The sequence below is a fragment of the Poecilia mexicana genome, unplaced genomic scaffold (assembly GCF_051168715.1).
Source record: "Poecilia mexicana isolate PSO_F unplaced genomic scaffold, ASM5116871v1 scaffold_3, whole genome shotgun sequence".
Lineage (NCBI taxonomy): Eukaryota > Metazoa > Chordata > Actinopteri > Cyprinodontiformes > Poeciliidae > Poecilia > Poecilia mexicana.
The window spans coordinates 8,071,102-8,095,079 of NW_028263372.1; the positions used below are offsets into that span (position 1 = coordinate 8,071,102).

A 23,978-nucleotide genomic window follows, 5' to 3' on the forward strand; every position below is an offset into this window, starting at 1 on the left:
ATTTAGTTTTGTTTAAAAGAGGTTTGGCAAGTGCAGTTTTAAGGCTGTGTGGAAAACAACACCATCATTCATGTCAGCATGGACTGCAAAACGCCGTTTTAAGTTTTCTCTTGTTGAACGTACATCGCAGGGCTGAAGAGAAAGTCAGACCTGGCGCTGGCAGGGTGTTCCTAATAAAGTGGCCAGTGAATGCACTTGGTTTCCTCCTCCTGAGACGGATATCTCCGGTCTAGAGGAAAATTTTCCTTCTTTTCTGCTTAATTCATTTGAGCAAGAGCAACACTGAAACTGTTCTCAAAGTATTTAAAAAATAGCACAAAAAAAAAACGGCATAAAATTTACAAGTCGCCGGCGACCAAATTGTTGTCTCAGATCAGTATTCACTCGTAGAGTTTCAATATGGCATTAGAAAGGAGAAAGTAGTAAAAGATTTTGTAGCTGATGAAATAAAATTTAGTGAAGCATTACATTTGAAGCGTCCCAACAGAAACGTTCCTTTCCTGAAGGAAACATTGAGATTTTCTCAAAACATCCACGTCTGAATGAACAATATATAATATATATATTTATGTGTGTGTGTGCGTGTGAGTGTGTGTGCGCGCATGTGCGTGCGTGTGTGTGTGTATTTTTTTGTCTTGCAATGTCTTTTTTTTTGCTTTTGAAAAATCCTGATGACGTAACGTCTATTAAACCTTCGGAATGGTTCTTGGTAATTCACTGATTTTTTTTTTCTCAGCTTTTTTGTTTGTTTTTGGCTGATATGAGAAAACAAATAAAATAAAAAGTCATTTTCTATTAAAATGCTAGAATTAATGTGAATAGATCCAATACACATTTGTGAAAAACAACAAAACAAATGCCTTTGGACCATAAAGAGTCGGGTTTAATCAGTCAAATGTTTACAACCTACACATGGTAAACCAAACCTTTAATCTTGTAATATTAAGTGTAAGACACACCTTTAATTGGAGCATGAAACAAATATTATGTTTTTGAATTTTTTCCCACAAAGCTGATGAAACAACAGAACATCTAACAGAACTGGGAGTTTTTTTTTTCCTCTCAGATCAAATCTTTCCTTTCAACTAAAGATGCTGCCTGCAGCTAGCTTATTAAATTACTGTATACATCACAGCATGCTGGGTCTTGATGCTGAACATGCTGCGGTGTGGATGGGTGTTTAAGCTGCATAAACTTTCTAAATCTGATTTGTTTTCATGGTTACCAGGGATCGACTTTAAATGTGTCAGACTTCCACTTAATATCTCTTCAAAATCCCTGTGAAAATGATGACTCAATCACCGCTCCAGGTAATGACTGTTTACACTTTGATTTACAGGCACGTTTATTTTTTTCTATTTTTCTTTAACGATCTGCCTCTTCAGTGGGAGTGTTAACGCCCAGACTCCCATCCTTTGCCTCGGGGTGCCTTCTTTCTATAATTTCCTTCAGCAGCAAGCAAATACGATAATGAGCCTCTGTAAAGCCGTTGGCCTGAGAAGGATAGGAGCAGATATGCCATGTTAGCCCACTGCCAAAGGAGGTGGAGGTGGGGGCCACAGTGAGAGGTTACGTGGATAGACGGAGCGTGTGGGCTCACAGCCACCCACGCACCAAACTTCCAGCCTTGTAATTCTGATCTTGTAATACATAAAGATACACACACAAACACAGGCTTTTGTACGCTTTTCAGTATTTAGTCTGCAAAGATCAACATGTGTATGTGAACAAACATTTAGATCTGAACCAACAATTATTAATGATTGTGCCACATTTTGATTTATAGAAATGTTTTTTGGGGGGTTTTTTTCCCCTCGATCCCACCAATAGCTTTCATCTGGCTGGACGTGGCATAAACAGCCGACAGATCCAATAAGATATTGCATTAGCGATGTTGCCGAGAGACGTTAATTGTATGGGGGCTTTGTTTGCTACATGAATGAAAAATGCATATCCCAGCTCATCAATCAGTGATAAATTATTTATGTGTCGAAACAGCAATCAAGCAGTTCAGTCCCAGTTTACAGCACTTTGTTGGCTGATTTGATACAATGGATTGAGAAGTGGGGGCACTTTTTTTTCTTTTTACATTTTTACAAGCAGAAGCTTTTCTTTAACTGCTTGACCACAAGAACTGCAGAGGAGCTGAGAGGTTCATCCGTTGGTCACAATGTCATGAAAGTCGCAATGAACTTCCTCAGAGTTTACATCCTTATTCTTTGGTCTAAGGATTCACTTCTTGTAAATCTGTGTCCCATAAACACGTTTAATATGTTCTGCTTCACATCAGTAGGTCAACTCTGTCTTTTGTTTTTGGAAATAAACATCCAATTTAGTTGCTCTCACATGTAAATTGGATAACAACATACACACTGACATTTTAGAACAGGATGTGAAGTAAATGGAGCGGGTCCAAAAAAGAAAAGAGTAAGCCTGAACATTGGCACTGCATGTTTAGTAAAAGGGTACAACTTTGCTCAGAAGTCAGAAAGAGCTCCAAGTTGGCAAAAGAAGAGCAGAAAAGTTCCCTGAAATCAGATATGTTAGAATTGAAGGTTTCTCACCAACCACCTCAAAATCCCATATGGCTATGTCTTTTTTTAATTATTATTATTTTTAAACCATCTGCAGTAAGACACAGTTTTATAACAGTTTAAACAACATTGCTTAAACACTTTGTGTCTCAACAATTCACCGTCACTGCTTGTAGGATGGTGAAGGACAGAGAAATAAATTAAACTGATTTTTGATAATAGCAGTAAGAAAATCCTGCTGTGTCTCCCACTAACAACTTGAATGTGAAATTGTAAAGGTAAAAGCTTTGCTATGGCACCTAATAAAGGCCACAAAGTTTCTTTAAAAAAAAGTCTTAAACTGAAAAACAAGTTTGAAACAAGTTTCAGTTTTAGACATATTTCTTTTGGATAAATTTTATGGCCCCATGAAATTGGTCAACTTCACTTCTTACTTCACAATATATAAAGCAATAAAAACATATTATTATGAAGACACACTGACCTGGAACTTTAGAAAAGTGTATTCAGTGGCATTTTTTAATATTGTCAAATTGGCTCTCCACCCAGGGCACCATGCAGTGGGCAGGAAGCATAAGCCTTTTGATGAACAAAGCAAACAAAACAACCCTGAAAAGACACAAAATCAGTTGCTTTTTTTCATCACCAGATGAGACATGGGTTTGATATGCACATTAAAGCATGTCAAAAATATAAAAATATTATAAAGTTCTTGTAAATTAAGATTTTATAATGCTCAGGACATCATTTATTCAATGATAAACACTGATTTCACATTTCAATGGTGTTATTTGTGAAGGATAAATAAATGTTCATCAGGACAAAATAAATGTCCGTCAGGACAACAGCTTTCAGCTGCTTTAGCAGGTTACTATGAAAACTCAAGAGGTCAAATTGGCAATATGCTAATTTTTCTCCTCCAGTTTCAATCAGAAGCTGTTGAGGGAAGTGTATACAGAGTGTAAACATGACCCTTTATTCGCTCCAGCCTTAAGGCGACCTTGGTTGGCAAACAAAGCTCTGTAGAGCAAAAGGAGTGCACTGCAAAGACTCAGTGAATAATGAAGCTGTTACGAGAACATGCATACAGAAGCAAGACTTTCAACAGTCTGAAGAAACAATTAGCAGTGTGCAATGCCAAGTACGCATGGGGCAGGGGACTTAAAGCACCTCAAATTTTCAAGTCTGTAACTTATGCAAATGAGGCTCCTTTTCCCACCACCATAGTTTTAAATTAAATCAATGATTTTTGTTCAGTATGCTTGGAGGAATGCGTCAGAAACATTTAATACCAAATCAAATGCCATTCAACTCGGACACTCAGCTCAGTCTTACTGGAAGTGTTGTACAATTATATGGAAAAAGCAGGCTGAGAAAGTTGGAAATATGTAGAAGAGGTGGAAAGAAGAGAAAGAGGCACATTTACCTTCCAAAGGTTGGGTATAAGGTCTGATACAGGATGGAAGACCATCAAAATAAATCAATACAACAGAAATACTGAGACGGATCATTTCTGCCCCTAAAACTGTTTCCCAAATGACTAAACTTGCCACTTAGAAAAAAAAAATATGCCATACATGTTTTCATAACGTATATACACTTAAGTTTGGATGGTCACTTTGTTATATCCGAAATATGGATATCAACTGCACCATTCCACTGTAGTTCGGCATTACAGAAAGAAAAAACTGCAAGGAAAAACTAGCACTTTGCTTCGGCTCTATTTGTAGTTGTCTGTCACCATCTGGTGGCGTTTTTTGGTACTGCTGCTACTGATCTTTCCTTTTGGATTTGAGGGAAGCCTTGAAAGTAAAGCTAGATAAACTCATTAATATGATAAAGACAAAGTTCTTCTTTTTAAAAAAAAAAATCAAGTCTACTATTATAGAATCTGCACATATTCAAAACTGTCTGATTTTCCATATTATTATAGAAAAAACAAAAAAAAAAAGAAAGTGTTTTTTTCTGATTTAAAATGATTTATGAAGGAGAAAAGTATCAGTTTGGTACTGGTGATAACAGGTACTTGATTAATTTTAAGTGTGACCAAATCAGCTGAGAAGGAGTTTCAGAAGTAGTTTTTCAGTAGGGAATTGTTTGTCATCAGGGAATTCCTTAGAGTGAAATTCCCAGAGAACTCACCTGAAGTTTGGCTGTGCAATGCTTGGAGAAATTTCAAACAGGCCCACGGTGGTACCAGAACCCTGGTGCCTCTGGTTAGGAAGAGTGGAGGTGTTGACTGAGGTGTCGTATATATGGGACAACGCTATGACCAAAGTCTGCAATATAGTGAGGTTACATTCACGAAGGATCCGATTCTTCTGGATGGATCTTTACTAAGTCTTATGGGACTGAAGTCTCACTGAAAGCCTTTCTTTGTTCTTGCAATGCTCTGCGTACTCTGCAGTTGCTATTATTATTTTATTTAATTGAAATAGATTTATTTAATTGTCGAATAAATAAAACAGGAACGTAAGAACACAGATCATGCTCTTTGATTGTTTTCATCTCCTGTCATGGTGGCAGACACCTGTCATGGTGCACCAGTTTTGATAGGAGCACTTAATTTTATTGTGTCATGTAGAGCGGGGTGCTGGTCTTGGTTTTGACTTGGTCTCGGGCTCGGTGGTCTTGACCACAACTCTGCTACGTGGCTCCTGGGTTGCATGTCCTCCTCCACCCACCTTTCCATCCCCTTTCTGTTGGATTTCTTTCAAAATAAAAGCCACTAGTGGCAAAAAAGCGAAGTTCATTCTGTGTTAGGATAGGAGACCAGATGTTTCCATCCCTGAAATTACAATTAATAGAATCACATATCTAAGTTTAAGCTATGTTACAGAGAGTAAACACAATAAAAACATGCTTTATCTGTGGCTTTGTTAATTAAAATGACACATTTTTGATGTATCAAAAAAATTAAATACAAAAGGTACACTTAATGACATTGTATTAGTGATTAGGTAATGCATTCAGCAAGTACTTTTAATACTATTTTTAAAAGCCAGTACTTTTTTACTTTTACTCAAGCAAAAATGTTAATGTGGCACTTTTACTTTTACTTGAGTACATTTTTGTCTGTGTATTTGTACTTTTACTTAAGTACATTGTTTGAGTACTTTCTCCGCCACTGCTGTATACCAACTATCACACAGAAGCAGAGACGTGGATATTTGTGGTTCTTTTGCTCTGAGCGTCCTACAGTTGTTGATTGATTAACAAAATTACTTTCAAAGATACTCTACAATGAAATAAGTCATTCCCATTCACATGTACTGATGATGGCAAGTTACTACATGGATACCCCAGTTTCCCAGGGGAAGTCGGATAGAAGCAAGGCTGGCATATTCCGACATCGGCCCTACTGACCAACACCAACAGGCAAGGAGACGATGACAGAGGTGGATCAAACCGGCAACTCACCGATTGTAAGGCAAACTCCTACTGCTGGCACCACCATCCAATGAACTAGCAAACTCCTCTGTACCCTAAAACAGAGCATAAAGCAATGGGTCAGTCAGGATGAAAATATATTCTAACTCTCTTGGATTCATCAATGAGCCAGCTTACATCAAACAGGAAATTGAATGGAACTCCTTCTCCTCTTCCAGATCCTTTTTGTGTTTACCATAAAATGTACTTTACTGCTGCAGACTCAAAGAGGGAGAAAAGGTTTCTATCCAGGCTGCTCCTTGGCTTGGATTCAGCCTCTCAGTCCCCCATCTCCCTTTTCTTTTCTGTCAGGTTCCCACTGTGAGGAGCTTTTCTCTGACAGGGTCAGGGGAACATGGCGCTTACCCCAGTCTCCTCGCAGGTTTCCCATCATCCCTAGTCTGAAAGTCACTTTTGCCTCAAAGATAAATGCACCACATGTGGTCTCACATGAATGTCCCTTGCTTCCCTTTATGCTCACTGTTCTCATTTCCTGCACCTAATCATTCAAGGCTTTCCATTAAGGTGAATCATCTGTTTGTTATATGACTTTTCAGCCACTTTCTCTCAGGTTCTGCTTTTTGTCTGTCTGCACTCTTCGTTCTCATATACTCCACTCTTCCTCTGTCAGTGCACGGAAAGCATTAAGCTCTCTTTTTGGCTCACTCCTCATTATTGAGTTTTCCAAGGAAGAGGAACACTTATATGGGAATAGTGCAGACTAGAAGATGGTGACAGTTTATTTTCATTCGTCTAAACCAGCAACTGATTTAAAATAAAGTCACGTATCTGTCGGTTATATCTTGCACACCTCAGTGAACTTTATTAGGCTAGCACATAAATGTTATTTTAATACATTTATGTGCAAGATATTTTAATACATAAGATATTTTAATACACAAGATATTTTAATACATAATACATTTAATACATTTATGTGCAAGATCTTTTAATACATTGGGTTGAATGTATTAAAAGATTGATTCTACAGACTGCAGAGCTGCATTCATGGTGGGTTCCAGATACAGTTCTGTCTGTCCTGTTTGCAAGAAACCAATCAATCCTAAAGACAGTCAAAATATACCTGGTGAATACGTCATTGCCTTGTGGTGCTTCATGCAAACCTCCAAGGGAAGAATCTTGCAACTTTTGGGTGTGTCACTTGTCCTACACACTTGAATTAAATGGCAAAATTGTTGGCCATTTAATTCAATGTTTGAGACCATTGCTTTACAGAATGAAATGACTGTGAATGCAAAAGATTAGTTAGGTTTTGCCTGCTTAGAACATCTCCTCATAGGTTTGTAGTCTGGCCGTATCCTCTTCATTTTCGTACATTGGGTTGAACAGTGCTCTGTGACATGTTCAGAGCTTGGAATACTGATTCGTGAATCATGACCTAAACATCTCCAGAATTTAATCCCAGACCTTTCTGTTGTGTTTCTTGGTTGTCTTGAGGTTTGTTTGTTCGATGATGTTCTCTGAAGCAGTCCTTTTCAACTCTGGTCCTCATGGCTTACTGCCCTCCATATTTAGCCATTTTCCTGCTTTAGCACACGATTTCAATTGATGGCAATTAACAGGCATTTGCCGAGCTTCAATAATCTGAATTGGGTGTGTAAAAGCAAGAAAACATCTAAAAAATGCAGAACAGGGTGTCTTGAGGACTATGGTTGGGAAACACTGCTCTCAAGTATCAGTTCCTTACGCAAATTTTAACGGGTTGAGAAATATTATAGTTTGGGAGATCGAAAGGTAGATTGGTGCAATGTCTGTAGTGATACGGTAGAACAATTTCACACTGATTTTGACTCAATAGGTTACATGACCTAGAACAGGGGTGTCAAACTCCAGTCCTCGAGAGCCGGTGTCCTGCAGTTTTTAGATGTATCACAGGTACAAAACACTGGAATGAAATGGCTTAATTACCTCCTCCTTGTGTAGGTAAGTTCACCAGAGTCCTGCTAATGACCTAATTATTCTATTCAGGTGTGGTGCAGCAGAGGCACATCTAAAAGTTGCAGGATACCGGCCCTCGAGGCCTGGAGTTTGACACCTGTGACCTAGAAGCTACTGAAGAGAAATACTAAATTTAAACTAAAGAAATAGGTAACAAAAATAAAAATGTAGTTAATATGGAATAAAAATGCATGTGCCTCATATATAGAGTTTAGTACAACAATTACACACTGATTTCTAGTCAATGTGGGACACAATATGGAAGTTATTGAAGAAAACATTATCCATCCATCCATTTTCTGTACACCCTTGTCCCTAATGGGGTCGGGAGGAGTAGAAAACATTATATTATTTAATATTAAAATTATTTAAAATATTGAATATGAGTTGACATTTTAATAGAGGGTAGTGTGTCTCATGTAAAAGCATGAATTACCAGTTTTTTATATCAATTGGTCACAAGGCAAGGCATTTATTAACACTTGTTGGTAACACTTTATTTGAAGGGGGTTGAATAAGACTGTCATGACACTGTCATAAACATGACATAACACCTGTCATGAACATCAATAAGTCTTCATGAATAGTTATGACTGTTGTCATAAAGCGTCATTCGGTAAATAATGACACTTTTAATACAAAGTTGACATTATTCGAAATGTCTTCATTATGACAGCTTGACATTAACCTAGACAAAATGTCTTCATTATGACAACTTGTCATTAACCTCGCCAAAAATGTCTTCGTTATGACAACTTGTCATTAACCTCGCCAAAAATATCTTCGTTATGACAACTTGTCATTAACCTTGCCAAAAATGTCTTCGTCACGACAACTTGTCATTAACCAAGAAATCATGATCTGACATAAATTTGTTATAAAAGCATTACCGATTAAACTTTAAAAAAAATTCCCCATGTCCCCTGGGGGGCTCCGTAATAAAGCTCTGCCATGTTGTTTAGTCTTAATTTTCTTAATTTAATCGATCCTAAAGTTTACAGCAAGATGTCTACAAAGCACTTATGAACTTAGCATTTGAAACATTATTAAAGGCTGTTTTAACCCTTATGCGTGCGAGGACTGAGGCAAACGTAGAGAACTGTGGCAAATGATAAAAGTTTTACGTGTGCGGGGTCGGTTGGTATGGACCCCATTTCTAAACGCAAGGGCTAAGTAGTGCAATACACCATCTCCACCAGTGAGAGGCAGCAGTGCACGAACAGGCGTGCAGTGTGTTGGTGAAGAAGAAATCTTCCATATTGTGGCGCAAACCTAACACGTTATAACCATAGACATAATATAAGCATAGACGCCTCATGGACCGCTCCGGCGCAGGAAATACGGCGGCCATCTTGGAGCGGTATACCCTCCTACTTTGCTCAATCAAAACAGCAGAAGATGCCTCAGCACTGAGGGATATTGTTGTTCTGGTCGATGGATTATTGATGTGAGGGCTCCACAGACAACATTTCACAAGTAAGATGGACATATTATTGTGTATATATTGTGATTAGAATATTACTTTACTGTATTTATGTCCACCGGCGACATACCAGCTAATATTAGCTACAGTGCTTGGTGTAATACGGGTTCAGCCCCGCTATGAAGGCTAACTGAGATTCCGTAAATCTAAAAAAAAATAATTATTCTCTAACATTGGCTTAGATTATCTGACACAAGGGCCTATATTAGAAATGAAACAATATAACACATATTATAAAACTTATATTATGTGTTATAACATTCACCGGCAAAGTTTACACAGGTGGTAAAGACTATTATTTATATTCTTTCACTCTGTCAAAGTAAGATACATCCTAAATCTTCCGTTTTTGTTTTGAAAGTTTCCTAAAGACACGGTGTGAAGAAGAAGAGGGAGAAATCTATAAAGAGAGACGGATTCACTGCAGCACGGATGAATCTCACATCGGATTTTGGACTCGTCGGCTGAAAAACATATTATATACATATAAACATATATATATATATATATATATATATATATATATATATATATATATATATATATATATATATATATATATATATATATAATTATATATTATATATATATATATATATATATATATATATATATATAATTATATTATATAATATATATATAATTTTTTTATTTATATATATATATATATATATATATATATATATATATATATATATATATATATATATATATATATATATATATAATTCAGTATCAATCATTATTTATTTGTGCCATTATTAATCTTTATTTATTAGTGTTTGTATAGTTATATAAATATGTATTGATATTACTAAATGTATTAAATTATGAACGGGTGTGTGCTTTGTAATATGCTCTTCATACATCGATATCAGAATATTCCATTCCTATTCTATTGTTATAGCCACTAAGCATATTTAAATATAATGAACTATGTATTAAAAACATACTTAAAAATACAATTGTTTATAAATGTTGCTTTGATAGATGTTTGAATATGGTTTACAGAAACAAAAAAGTGTGTTATGATCGATTAAATGCGCTGATACGTCATTGTGCTGCTAAACACATAAGTCTGAGTGGAGCGGAGTACCGCTCCAAGATGGCCTCCCTAAATCTCGTCAGCGACAATAGGCGAGAGCGGTCCATGAGGCGTCTATACTTTTATTATGTCTATGGTTATAACGGCCAGACCTCCTGTTTAAAAAGAAGCTGAAGTTTGATACCTAATACATATGAGGTATATGCGTCTTATTAACTTTACATTTTCTTTGAGAAAATAACACTGACTATGTTCTCTTTCTCTGTAATATTAGCTATAAGCAATTCAAGCCAATCCTACCTTGCTGTAAGTTAATGTTAGCTAAAGTTATTAAACACAATTACTGTAAGTTAGCCCTTAATATTAAATATATTTTAAAGACAAGCAAATTGTTTTTCCCCCACCAATTTTAATCTAGCAAATTAAAAGCTAATATATTAGTCAAAGTTATCCTTCATGTGCATTATTTAGCGACTTGGCTGATGTGACAGTTTGTGTTCTTTGCTTTGGCAAGTTTAGCCACATGAAGACCCAGGCTAGCCTAAGTACACATGGTGGGGAGGACAAAGTTGGCTAATGAAGACATGCTACGAGTGTGGAGGATGTAATAAGGACCAGCCACCAGAGAAAGAAGTTCCTATTTGACCAAAGAGAAAGAAGCAGATGAAATATTCCCCAAGAAAATTAGGTAAGTCATTTTTGTGTTAATATTTTCACCATGTGAAGTGGGGTGGGACAGCCAGGTAAGTGGGGAATGGGGAGCAGGAATCAACATTCACCAGCTGAGTTAAGTTACGTTTTAGACAACTAAAACTGATGTTAAATCTATTTATTTATTAATAAGCTTCTTGCAAACAACCCTAAGTTAGAGTATCTGGTTAGAAATAATTTAGAATGCTCATTAAGTAAAAAGATGCATTCATGTGCCTAAAACTATATGTTAAATGATGCATTCGAATAACAGTGGCAGTCTGTCTGAACTTCTGCCAGACAAATATTTGATCAGAATAATTTTGTTCAGCTCCAGTTATTATTCCACTTGTATTAAGAAATAATTGTATTGCACTTTATAACAACCAGTCATGTTAACTAGGCATTTGTCTGCTAGTCTACCATTCTGACAGTGTGCAGCAAGGGACATTTTTGAAATGGTGTTTAAATAAATGCAGGAATATGATGACATTGTTTTTTGCTTTTGTTCTTTTTTTAAGTGACCACAATGAATTGAGTCATCACCGACTATGAGAATGTCCAGAAGAGATTCACCAAGTTTGAATTCATGAAAAGGCTTTCGCCATGATTAACTATTGCAAGAACAGCTGTAATTTCTGAGCATTTCTGGACACCTTCAAAGAGCTGCTTCCAGGAAATGAAGACAAGAAGAAGATCTCCTGTTTTCAGAGCATTACAGGAAGACTATTACGAAGGAGATGGCTGACATAAAGCAAAAAATGTTACTGTTGAAAGAACCTATTTTCTTAAGTTAAAGAATACGTAATTCTGTTTTAGTTTTTCAATCAGCATTTCAGAGTAACATTATACTGACCAGACGTTAAACCCTCTGCTATCTTAGAACAAGTTATCTTTTGTTTTATTCCAATGTACAAAGGGTTTGTTCTACAGTTATGATGGTAGTTATAAGTGTGTTTCACTTCATTTGAGGTAAGACTTAATATCAATGATTCTGTTAGCATTGCATTTGACACTGTAATACTAAATTACATCTTTATAATTGTTGCTACTAGTTTCAATTTACTTGAGGTAAAAGTTAATATTAATGACACTGTAATGACACTTAATGATTTTGTCATAACTGTTGTTACTTGTTTCACTTTACTTGAGGTAATAGTTAATAAGGACACTGTAATGACACTTAATGACTTTGTCATAACTGTTGTTACTTGTTTCACTTTACTTGAGGTAATAGTTAATAAGGACACTGTAATGACACTTAATGACTTTGTCATAACTGTTGTTACTTGTTTCACTTTACTTGAGGTAATAGTTAATAAGGACACTGTAATGACACTTAATGACTTTGTCATAACTGTTGTTACTTGTTTCACTTTACTTGAGGTAATAGTTAATATTAAGGACACTGTAGTGACACTTAATGACTTTGTTATAACTGTTGTTACTTGTTTCACTTTACTTGAGGTAACAGTTAATATTAATGACACTGTAATAACACTTAATGACATATTCATAACTGGTGCTACTTGTTCCACTTTAGTTGATGTAAAAGAAATTGTTAATGAGTCTGTTATTAAATAATTTGACCGTGTAATAAAGCTTAGTGAAATCTTTATTGCTTGTCCTACTTGTTTTGCTTTATTTCAGGGAGTGGAAATATTAATCATTGTTTTGTTAAAGCTTTTGCCAGTGTGATAATTAAATCATTATGACTACTATTATGACAAATTTATGTTAGATCATGATTTCTTGGTTAATGACAAGTTGTCATAACAAAGACATTTTTGGCGAGGTTAATGACAAGCTGTCATAACGAAGACATTTTTGGCAAGGTTAATGACAAGTTGTCATAGCGAAGACATTTTTGGCAAGGTTAATGACAAGTTGTCATAACGAAGACATTTTGTCTAGAATAATGTCAAGCTTTGTATTAAAAGTGTCATTATTTACCGAATGATGCTTTATGACAACAGTCATAACTATTCATGAAGACTTATTGATGTTCATGACAGGTGTTATGTCATGTTTATGACAGTGTCATGACAGTCTTATTCAACCCCCTTCAAATAAATTGTTACCCATTTGTTTGACAGGAATGTTTGGTTCAGAAATTTGTTGACATAAATTTGTTGACATAAATCAAATCAACCTTGAGCTAAACGTTGCTTTTATATATATATGGTGAGAGGGTGAGAGGGGAATTTTATGTCTGTCGTGTTTGTGGAGACACCGGAGCACCCGGAGAGAACAGTAAAGAAAATGACAAGTGGAGATGGCTCTACTTGAGCCAGCTCCCCCGGGGGAATCCCATTTCCTTGGTCAGCTGAGAAACGTTGTTATTCATTTGGGACTGTGAATGGATGGGAATTGTCTTGTCTTCAGATCTGCATTAATGTCACTCTCATTCGACAATGCAAACTGCTGTTGGCAATTCTCAGGGAGGTGCACAGAGTTGGAGTTCAGTGAGGGAAATCTGACAGGACTGGTATTGCTAACTTGCTGACGACTCAGTAAAGGTCTGTGAACATTGCTGGTTTTTGTGTCATGTTTGTCACCAGAATACACTGATCTTCTCACATAGGACTTGGAGCAACTTCTCCCTGATCTTGCTTCTGCTAGAGTCTCCTGAACTTCGTGATAAACAGCCTGTTTGTGTTTCTGAAGCTGGGTTCTTTTATACTTTTGACTTTCACACACTCTTTCCAATTCAATTAAGGAAAGCATGTCTTTCCTTTCAATCTCACAAAGTTCCTTTTTCTGTTGCTGTTTAAATCGTATCTGGGAATCCCACGAATCCGTCAGAGACTTGATAGCTGCAGCTTTTTTCTCTTTCTCCAGTTTTTCACGCTTTTGCTCTGCAGATTCCCGATGTTTCATTTCTCTCAATGACTTATCCTCCATAAAAGCCATTTTTTTAGCTTCTTCCTTCATTATAAGTGACAGTTGGTCGTACACTATTTTTTTACGTATTTCACGACTTCTGTCCTTATCAGGAATGTCGCAGTCACTCTCATAGTCTAGAAAGCCAGATTCATACTGAACATCTCTTCCTTGCTCAGTAACACTGTGATACATTTCCCACTGCATTACGTCTTTGTTGTCCATATATTTTTTAGTCTTGTTCTGTAACCTGTCTGATCTGGGAAGCAACCCTTGCCTTTCAGCCGTTTTCTTTTGTTGGTTATATTGATGTTTGAGTGATATATCAGTTTGATGCAGTCTATCTGACTCCATTATGGCAGCCATACGTTGCCTTTCAATTTCAGATATTTCCTTCTTCTTCTGTTGTTTATATCGAATTTGGGCATCCCATGTGTCAGTGAGAGACCTTCTCAAATTGGCTTTCTTTTCCCTCTCCTGTTCCTCTTGTAACTTTTGGCCTAATTGCAGCTTAGCCCTCTCTTTACGTTGCTTTTCCTTTAAAAGAGAGTAATTGGCAGCTTCTTTCCTCTTTAGATCCTCCAGATTGTCATATACTATCTTCTTACATTCTTCTAGAGAACTGAGCTTTTCAGGAAGCCTTATCTTAGCCTTGTGTTGTATCCACTCTAATTCAGATTCAATAACATTCGGATACGTCTCCCACTGCATTGAGACTTGGTCTTCAGTGTTTTGCTCTGTCTCATTCTGTTTGAAGTATTTCTGGACTTTCTCCTTATTCTCCTTTTTAGATTCCTCTTGAGATGGGACCTTTTCAGGAAGCTTCCTCTCACTCTCGTGTTGTACAAACACTGATTTAGATTGAAAGCCTTCATTTGGGTCACCAACACTCTGACAAATTTCACACTGTGCTATCATTTGGTCCCTCATGTTTTGCTCAGTCTCGTCCTCTGTGTGAAATTTCCGCTGCTTCTCCTTCTTCTCAATTTCTCCCATTCGATGCAACAGTTCTGATTCCATCAAGGAATAAGATGCTTGGTTTTTAATCTTGTCCATTTCCATCTTCTGCCGTTTATATTCAACTTGGGCATCCCATGCGTCAGTCAAAGACTTTTGCATTTTAACTTTCTTTTCTCTCTCCTGTTTGTCAAGTAACTTTTGGGCAAACTCCTGCTTAGTCATTTCTTTATAAAGCTTTTTCTCCTCTAAAGCTTCTTTGACATCTTCTTGTCTCCTTATGTCCTCCAGATTATCATAGACCATCTTCTTACATTTCTCTTGAAATGTAACCTCTTCAGGAACATTTTTCTCCCTCTCGTCATGTACATATTCTGACCGAATGCCTTCACTAACACTCTTATATTTTTGCCATTGCATTACGACTTGTTCCTCTGCATTTTCAGTAACCTGTACAATGAGTTTCTGTTCTTTTTTACATGACAAAGGCCTTTTGAACTGTTCATCATGTTTGTCTTTTCCAGAAACTTCATTTAATATAGCTGTGGACAAGTCGAGAGGTTTTGGTCTCTTTTTCCTAATTGGACACCACATTTTAGCTTCCTCCGTTCCCCTCTTCTTCTGTTTTTTACTTTGGGCATTGCGTGCATTAGATTTTTGCATTCCAGCTTTCTTTGTCTTCTCCAGTTTATCTGGTACAAAAGTTACTATTGGACAAAACTCTTCCAATTCTTTATGTTGCTTTTCCTTCAATAGATCTTTTTCAGGTTTTTTCTTCCTCATAGCCTCTAGCTTGTCTTGCAAAATATTTTTACATCTCTCATACCATGTGCACGTGCAAGGACAACCCCCCTTGCTGGCACTCTGAGGTGTTTCAGTACTTGTTTCACTTGTACTTTGTGCCTTTTCACCCTTTTTGGAATGTCTCTTGTCCTTGACAGTGCCAGAGTCTGAATTATTGGGACAAGGGTTGAAATTTTGGGGACTGCTGACCACATTGTTTACAAATCTAGTTTGTTCTTGATTTCCAAAACAGCTGTTCACACCTTCCTTTTGTTTTGTCTTCATTGTCCTTACCATAGGGGTAGGCTTCCTTTGTAATTGATGGGAATCCATCTGCCGTTTCTATCTCACGGTGGAAAAAATACAGTTGACTGCAAGTCAGTTTAGTGGTACACCACTGAACACAAGTAGCAAAGTATTAAAAAGCTGAGGTTTTTGAGAGCTGATCATAGAATGTATGACACAAATCCTTTGATCTTAGTGACATCATCAGTTCAGTCATGGTGGAACATTAGTTGCTGCTTGTTGTACATGTGTGTCCGAATTCAGGGTCTTCATCCTTCGAAGGACGGATTTGTAGGCCGATTACGTCATAGCGTGGCGACAAGGCCTGTCCGAATTCAAAGACCACAGACATAAATACGTAGACCCCTCATGGAGCGGGCCGGCCCGTTGCTGCGATACGTAACAGTGTCCGCCATATTGAATGTGGAATATGTGCCAGTAAGGTAATACAAGTGAATGGACCGAACTTTATAAAGTGTCGTTTTTCAAAGTTCTTTAAGTTAATTCCTGTCATTGACACATTTTCTCACACACATGAATATTTTTGGCAATCAAAGAAATAACTAAAGACAGAGTTTCTAACTTTTGATGTGATTATTTAATTGTTTTGGGGCATTTCTGAATAAAGAGCACAATGTTTTTGTTTGATAGGAATGATTCTGATCATTTTTATATTGAAATTGATAAACAGACACACATTTACAGTGTTTTATTAAAGAGTATAATTCCATAATTAAATAATACATTTCACATTTCAAGACAAGACACAAATAATTTTCCTGTATTTATTTTTTATATGTTATTGAGAAATGACTTTTGATTTATAAATCAGTCATTGTCAAACATTAAACTACATATTGTTCTTACTTTTTTCCAAAGAATAAATATTTATTACAGTATGTCAACTCTATTGACAGCAAAGAGTGAAAATAATTATAACAGAGTATTTTTTATATTTCGTTACATAAGCTACATTAATACACTAATACTTCAGATTGAGATATTTAAGAATACACAAAAAGTGAAAGAATATAACATTTATTTATTATACTGGGAACACTGGCCACAGGCAGGGCTTCAGTCTGCTGGTCACACTGGGAGAACTCAATGACTTCTGATACGTCCTGGTTCACAAAGAGAAATTATCCAAAAGTGTAATAGAAAATACATACGATATGTTTCGTATGTTTCCTTCATATTCAGTAAAAGACATTTTCAGCATGTTGGGCTCTGACTCGTAGCATCTTTATAGCTAAATACCGACATGGTGAAGCTGAGCTGGGAAACAGACTGAAGAACAGCAGCTCCAGCTCTGATCCTGACTGATCTTTCCTCACAAAATCCTCTGGCTTCTAATGAACTTCTCCTCTAACAGCGGTTTTTCATCAGCTCTCTCTCTCATTAGAAAACAGTGTGAAAACTTTAACTGCTATGCTAACAATCAGCGGTTATTTCGGGCCAATTAAACTACATAGGAAATATTTTCCGGTTGTTTAGAAGCGAATTTCTGGCTGCAAAGTCAAGTAATTCTGATCTTTCATCCTTACCTGGGGAAGGTAATGAGAATGAATCCAGATTTGTTTCGTAAAAGGGTTGAAATAAGACTCCTTCAAATGCATCCTTCAAATGCGTCCTTCTTTTCCCCAGATTTGAAGGATGGGTCCGGTGTATCCTTCACCATAGACATCAATACGTAGACCCCTCATGGAGCGCTGAGTCATACGTAAAAGCGTCCGCCATCTTCTATCGATCGGAGCTCCTTAAGTCCTGTGCTATGTGGACTTGTTTCAACCGTTTTACGAAACAAATCTGGATTTATTAGGATTACCTTCCCCAGGTAAGGATGAAAGATCAGAATTACTTGACTTTGCAGCCAGAAATTCGCTTTTAAACGACCGAAAAATATTTCCTATGTAGCTAAATTGGCCCGAAATAACCGCTGATTGTTAGCTTAGCAGCTAATGTTTTCACACTGTTTTCTAATGAGAACTGATGAAAAACCACTGTTAGAGGAGAAGTTAATTAAAACCAGAGGATTTTGTGTGGAAAGATCAGTCAGGATCAGAGCTGGAGCTGCTGTTCTTCAGTCTGTTTCCCAGCTCAGCTTCACCATGTCGGTATTTAGCTATAAAGATGCTACGAGTCAGAGCCCAACATGCTGAAAATGTATTTTTCTGAATGTGAAAGAAACATATACGCAACATATCGTATATATTTTCTATTACACTTTTGGATGATTTCTATTTTATCCTTGGCTTTAGCCTGTGAACCAGGACGTCTCAGAAGTCATTGAGTTCTCCCAGTGTGACCAGCAGACTGAAGCCTGTGGCCAGTGTTTCCAGTATAATAAATAAATGTTTTATTCTTTCACTTTTTGTGTATTTTTAAATATATCAATCTGAAGTATTAGTGTATTAATGTAGCTTATATAATGAAATAAAAAATAATTTACTCTGTTAGAATTATTTTCACTCTTTGCTGTCAATAGCAGAGTTGACATACTGTAATAAATATTTATTCTTTGGAAAAAAGTAAGAAATATATGTAGTTTAATGTTTGACAATGACTGATTTCTAAATCAAAAGTCATTTATCAATAACGTATAAAAAATAAATACAGGAAAATTATTTGTTTCTTGTCTTGAAATGTTAAATGTACATTAAACTATGGAATTATGTAAATATATTCTTCAACTGTAAAAGTGTCTCTGTTCATCATTGTCATTATAAACATTTTCAGAATCGTTTCTATCAAATAAAACATTGTGCTCTTTAATTTAATTGTGCTCTTTAAAGTTAGAAACGCTCTCTTTAGTAATTTCTTTGATTGCCAAATATATTAATGTGTGTGAGAAAATGTGTCAATGGCAGGTATTAACTTAAAATACTTTGTAGAACGGCACTTTATCAAGTTCAGTCCATTCACTTGTATTACCTTACTGGCACATATTCCACATTCAGTAAATATGCACACACACATTATATTTATATATATGTTTGTGTGTGCATAAACATATATGCACAAATATATATTTATATTTTTGTGTATATATATATATATATAATTTCTTATATATTATTTATATATTTATTTGAATAATAAAATATTTTTTATTTGTTAACTAATAAATAAATTATATATATATTTTATTCATAAATATATTTTATTATTTAATATATTGACATCTGTGTGTGTACATATGTTCATAAATGTTGATTACTGTATATATAAAAACGATTTATCAAAATCAATTGTATTATAGGTTCACATTTATTTTCTTTATTCAGAAATTACAATTAAAATATAATGAAAAGTCATAAATGTTGTCTTTGGTGATTGTTTAATTTCCAAATATATTCACGTTTATATGTGAGTGGGTCGATGACGAACATTAGCTAAAAATACTTTGTGGAATGGCATTTTCTGAAGTTCGGTCCATTCATTTGTATTAGCTTACTGGCAGAGAAGCCACATTTAATATGGCGGACGCGATTACGTATCGCTGCAACGGGCTGACCCATAGACATAATATAAGGATCCTTATGTCTATGGGCTGACCCGCTCCATGAGGCGTCTACGTATTAATGTCTATGTCCTTCACGGCCCACGATATCCCATAATTCATTGCGGGTTCCAACAGGGTGTTCAGGCAGAGCGTCAATGGCAGCGAAAAGCGACAAATTATTTTGCTATATAACACTTTAAATGACACAACGTGATTTGGCACAACGTTTTTAGGCGAGAATGTAAGTGTGTAAATCTCAAATATCTGATCGGTTCATCAATACATCATCTAATTGCAATATTGGTCTGACATTTTCGGACCTGTCTGCTACCGCTGCCTTAACAACCAGCTCCCCTCCCGCTGTCAGCTGGCCGGGAGCACAAGGTTCGGTACACCGAACCAATGTGCCTAACTCCTGGCACATAGTTATAAAAATATAGCTTTCCCCAATGAGTGGGAGTTAAACACTGATATTATTCAGACAGGTCTGGTTGCAAAATGTTTGGTTTATAAAGTATTTCAAAGTAGAGCACATCAGTTTGATTGATTAATTAAAGTTAAACCTTCAAACATAATAGGTTTATTTAACCGTAATGTCCTATCTGCGATGTATTATATTTGTAAATGAATAATTTGTATTCCTTGTTGAAAAGTGCAGTACGCATTTGAACATTTTAGAATCAAACTAAGAGATTTCCTTTTTACCATGGAACATCCTTTACTATAAAAGTTGAAGAATAATATAGAAATCAGTAATACATGACTGAAAAACAAACTTCGGCTCCGTTGTTTTTTTTTTTCTTCTCCGCTCTGCTTCACGCTGTCACGGTTGCTAGGCAACATGAGTTACGCTGAGGTGGGGGCGGGGATAGTTGGTGAAGGCTACACCTGTCCGAATCCACATTTATTTTTCATCCGGTCTTAACCCTCCTGTTATGTTCCGGGTCAGTTTGACCCGTTTCAAAGTTTAAAAAAAAAAAAAAAAAATAGAAGTATTTTTTCTGCATGAAACTTTTTCTATTTGTCTTAATAGGTGCACTCTATGTATAAAATGAAAATGGTTCATTTTACACACTTGCAGCCCCCCCTAGGTCCATTTGTTACAGACGTACTGTTCGGGTCAATTTGACCCGCCATACAAGTTGAAGGGTAAAAAGATTAAAACAATGTCCAATTCTATTTGTTTCCTTGCACCTATGCGACATATTTCACCACACACACAAACACCACACCACACATGCATGCACACACACACATACACACACACCTAAACACGCACACAAACCCACTCTTTCACTATTCTCTTTACTTCACTAGGAAGCTGCCAGAAAGCAGGTGTTCATGCAACTTTTGACAGGAACCTTTTCTGTTCCTGTGGACAAACTCCACCCACACTGAGTGGACCCTCAGCAGAAGTGGGGGGGGGGACATAAATACTCTCTGCAAGGGAGTCCTAAACGCATTACACACTGAAGGTACATGTAATATCGTCACTGTTGGAGATCAGGAAATGAGCAGCAGGGAAATAAAAAGATGACAACCATGGAAGCTCTGGAACTTCTTGTTGATCATGCCAGGATGGCAGTAACTCACATCACAAACATCAAGTCAGTCTGAGCTACTCATGCCTAGTGCAATACAGAAAATCATTGTTGAAATGACAAGTCTAAAAGGAAGGCGAGTTTTTGGAGAGAACTGGAAGGAGCTGGACCAGATGCATTTACATGCATATTTGAGGGGGGTCCTCATTCTGACCAGAGTTTTCAAGTCAAAGGATGAATCAACAGCCAGTCTAAGAGATGCAGAGACAGGCAGGGTAATATTATGGGCCATAATGTTTCTGGAGACTTTTCTCCAGAGTAATCTGATTTGATAATCGACAGACAAGACAAACTAGCAGCTAATAGAACAGTGTGGAACATGTGGGTTGTAACTTCTCCTGTCCTATAAAACAGGCCCCAATGTCACAGTAGATGGAAGATTTGTGGCATTCATAAAGATCACCGCTGGCATTCAGAGGTCGCTGCTCATTTACACTATATATGCCTTCCACACCAGCTAAATATGACATAAAAATCTGGGCAGCATGTGATGAAAAACCCAGTTATGTTTTGGACATGCAGGTTTAAACTGGAAATCCAGCTGGAGGATCATCTTCAGGACTCATTTGTCTTGATTTTAGTCAGCAGGTCAATTTGACCCAGGGCAGAATAGTGTCTCAAGTTCAATTATAAAGATGACCCCTTAAAAAAAAATCTAAATGTAATATAAATTTTTTTTTTCAAAAAGTCACTTTCAAAGATACTTAGTGTTATTTTGTGTTTAGGTTTTTCAGTGGCCATAAAAAATATGTAAATCACATTTTTTTTTATGTCTGAATGAGTAAATTGTTGTCATTGATCCTTTATTTGTGAGGAATAAAAAGCATAATTGCACAAATATTGATTGAAATGGTTAGTATAGGAGTTAATAATCAGACACAAAAAAGATTTGGAGGATTTTTTTTTTTCTGACACGATAGAACACTATAGAACTCCCCGGGTCAAATTGACCCGCGAACATTATAGCTGTACATCAGAAACGAACATAACACGAGGGTTAATTTATTCCCGGCCTTCGAAGGATCCGTCTTACGTAGATCAGTCCTTCGAAGGATGCAGACCCTGAATTCGGACACAGCTCCTATTTATGTAAACAAAGAAAAATAGTTGCTATTGCTATGGTTACCAGGGAAAGCTCTGAAATAATTCACACTTTCTAGTAAAGAATAAGTTTCAAACCATCAAAAACATTGCCAAATAAACTCATTCATATTCATCCATCCATTTTCTTTACACCCTTGTCCCTCAGTGGGGTCGGGAGGGGTGCTGGTGCCTATCTCCAGCTATCGTTCCGGGCGAGAGGCGGGGTCACCCTGGACAGGTCGCCAGTCTGTCGCAGGGCAACACAGAGACACACAACCATTCATACACACACTCACACCTAGGGGCAATTTGGAGAGGCCAATTAACCTGACACTCATGTTTTTGGACTGTGGGAGGAAACCGGAGAAAACCCATCCATGCACAGGGAGAACATGCAAACTGTTATGAGAACATGTAAACTCCATGTAGAAAGACCGGGGCTGGGAATCGAACCCAGAACCTTCTTGCTGCAAGGCAACAGCTGCAAGCAGCCACTCATTCATATTAAGACTCATAATATGATTGCAATTGTTTTCTGTATGTGATGAAAACATCTGACATACACATGAAAACCGGAGGGCAGCAGATCATGTGAAAATATAATATTTGTGTCATTCTCAAAACTTTTGGCCATGGCTGTAGTATGAGGGAGCTGAAATAAGTAATGGCTAAAAGGACTAAAGAAACAACTTGGCTAGAATCAAATAAAGAAAGACATAAACTCAGACTACTAAGAATAACTGAAACTAGGATGATGAAATAAGAAATAAATATAGCTAGAAATATTACAGGGGGCTGAAAAGAGGAAGGCAAGAACAAGACCAATCTAACCCAACAAATTACATCAAAATAATACAACTTAAAATACCATGAAGGGCTAAACTAAAACAATGCAAAATAAGATGAAAAGCAAACCCAAAAACATAGAGTCCTGACAGTAACTCAACACACAGGACAAGACTGAACAAAACATGGCGGACCAAATCATAACAGTGCGAAATATATCAGAGTGTTGGTGATCCAAAGGAAGGCTTTCAACCTAAATCAGTGTTTGTACAACACAAGAGTTAGATTAAGCTTCCTGAAAAGGTCCCATCTCAAGAGGAATGTAAAAAGACTGTAGATGACAATCTGGAGGAAATAAAGAGAAAAGAAGCTGCCAACAACACACTTTTGGAGGCAAAGTGACGTGAAGAAAGGCCAAGGCAGGAATTTGGCCAAAAGGTGGGTGACAAACACGAGAGGGAGAAGAAAGCTGCAGTTAAACAGTTTTCCACTGACTCATGTGCTGCCCATTTTAAATATAAACAATAAGTTGAATTTGAATCGGACATGTATGGGATATGGGTCGCATTCGAAAAGACTCCGACCTGTGATGTTCTGACTGAAAATGAAAAGGTCAGATATGGGTCGCATATCTTTTTTTTTTTATGTCAAAAAAAAAACCAATCAGAATTGGGTCACTTCAGGCTGCAGCCTTTGTTTTTTGTAACTGCCGTTAAAGTCCAATGTTTTTATTTTGGTAACATTCTGTATCACGTATCTATAGTAACAGAGCAACAGAGCTACCGGAGAAGGTTAACTGCAAAGAAAGAAACGGTTAACAGCAAGGCAGAAAAATCCATAAAAGGCTTCTTGAGTTTTAGCTTCAGTCAATAAGAGAACAAGGTAACGATGATTGAAGTTTAAGTATTTAATTCTGCTTAATTAATGATTTATGAAAGGAATTGTATCAATGTAA

General features: G+C 36.7%; 1 protein-coding gene and 1 long non-coding RNA gene across 2 annotated transcripts; one reads left to right on the forward strand and one right to left on the reverse strand.

Moving 5' to 3' along the window:
* Nucleotides 1-10,979: 10,979 nt before the first annotated feature.
* Nucleotides 10,980-11,766, forward strand: LOC148160159 (uncharacterized). Its single transcript, XR_015762589.1, has 2 exons — nucleotides 10,980-11,138; nucleotides 11,662-11,766. It is a non-coding gene; the product is annotated as an uncharacterized LOC148160159 (long non-coding RNA).
* A 1,655-nt stretch (nucleotides 11,767-13,421) lies between these two features.
* On the reverse strand, nucleotides 13,422-16,060 carry LOC148160160 (uncharacterized). Its single transcript, XM_088004606.1, has 4 exons — nucleotides 16,027-16,060; nucleotides 15,689-15,930; nucleotides 13,640-15,499; nucleotides 13,422-13,493 (listed from the first exon to the last, which is right to left on the reverse strand). The coding sequence occupies exons 1-4, from the start codon at nucleotides 16,058-16,060 to the stop codon at nucleotides 13,422-13,424; spliced, it is 2,208 nt and encodes a 735-aa protein (XP_087860732.1).
* Between the last annotated feature and the right edge of the window lie 7,918 nt (nucleotides 16,061-23,978).

Bases quoted from the DNA above. Each gene is read 5' to 3' on its own strand.
- LOC148160160 (XM_088004606.1), bottom strand. From the start codon at position 16,060: ATGGTAAGGACAATGAAGACAAAACAAAAGGAAG. The intron at 15,931-16,026 runs GTGTGAACAGCT...CCAATAATTCAG, and splicing joins GAAGACAAAACAAAAGGAAG to ACTCTGGCACTGTCAAGGAC. The intron at 15,500-15,688 runs GTAACTTTTGTA...GAAGTTTCTGGA, and splicing joins TGGAAGAGTTTTGTCCAATA to AAAGACAAACATGATGAACA.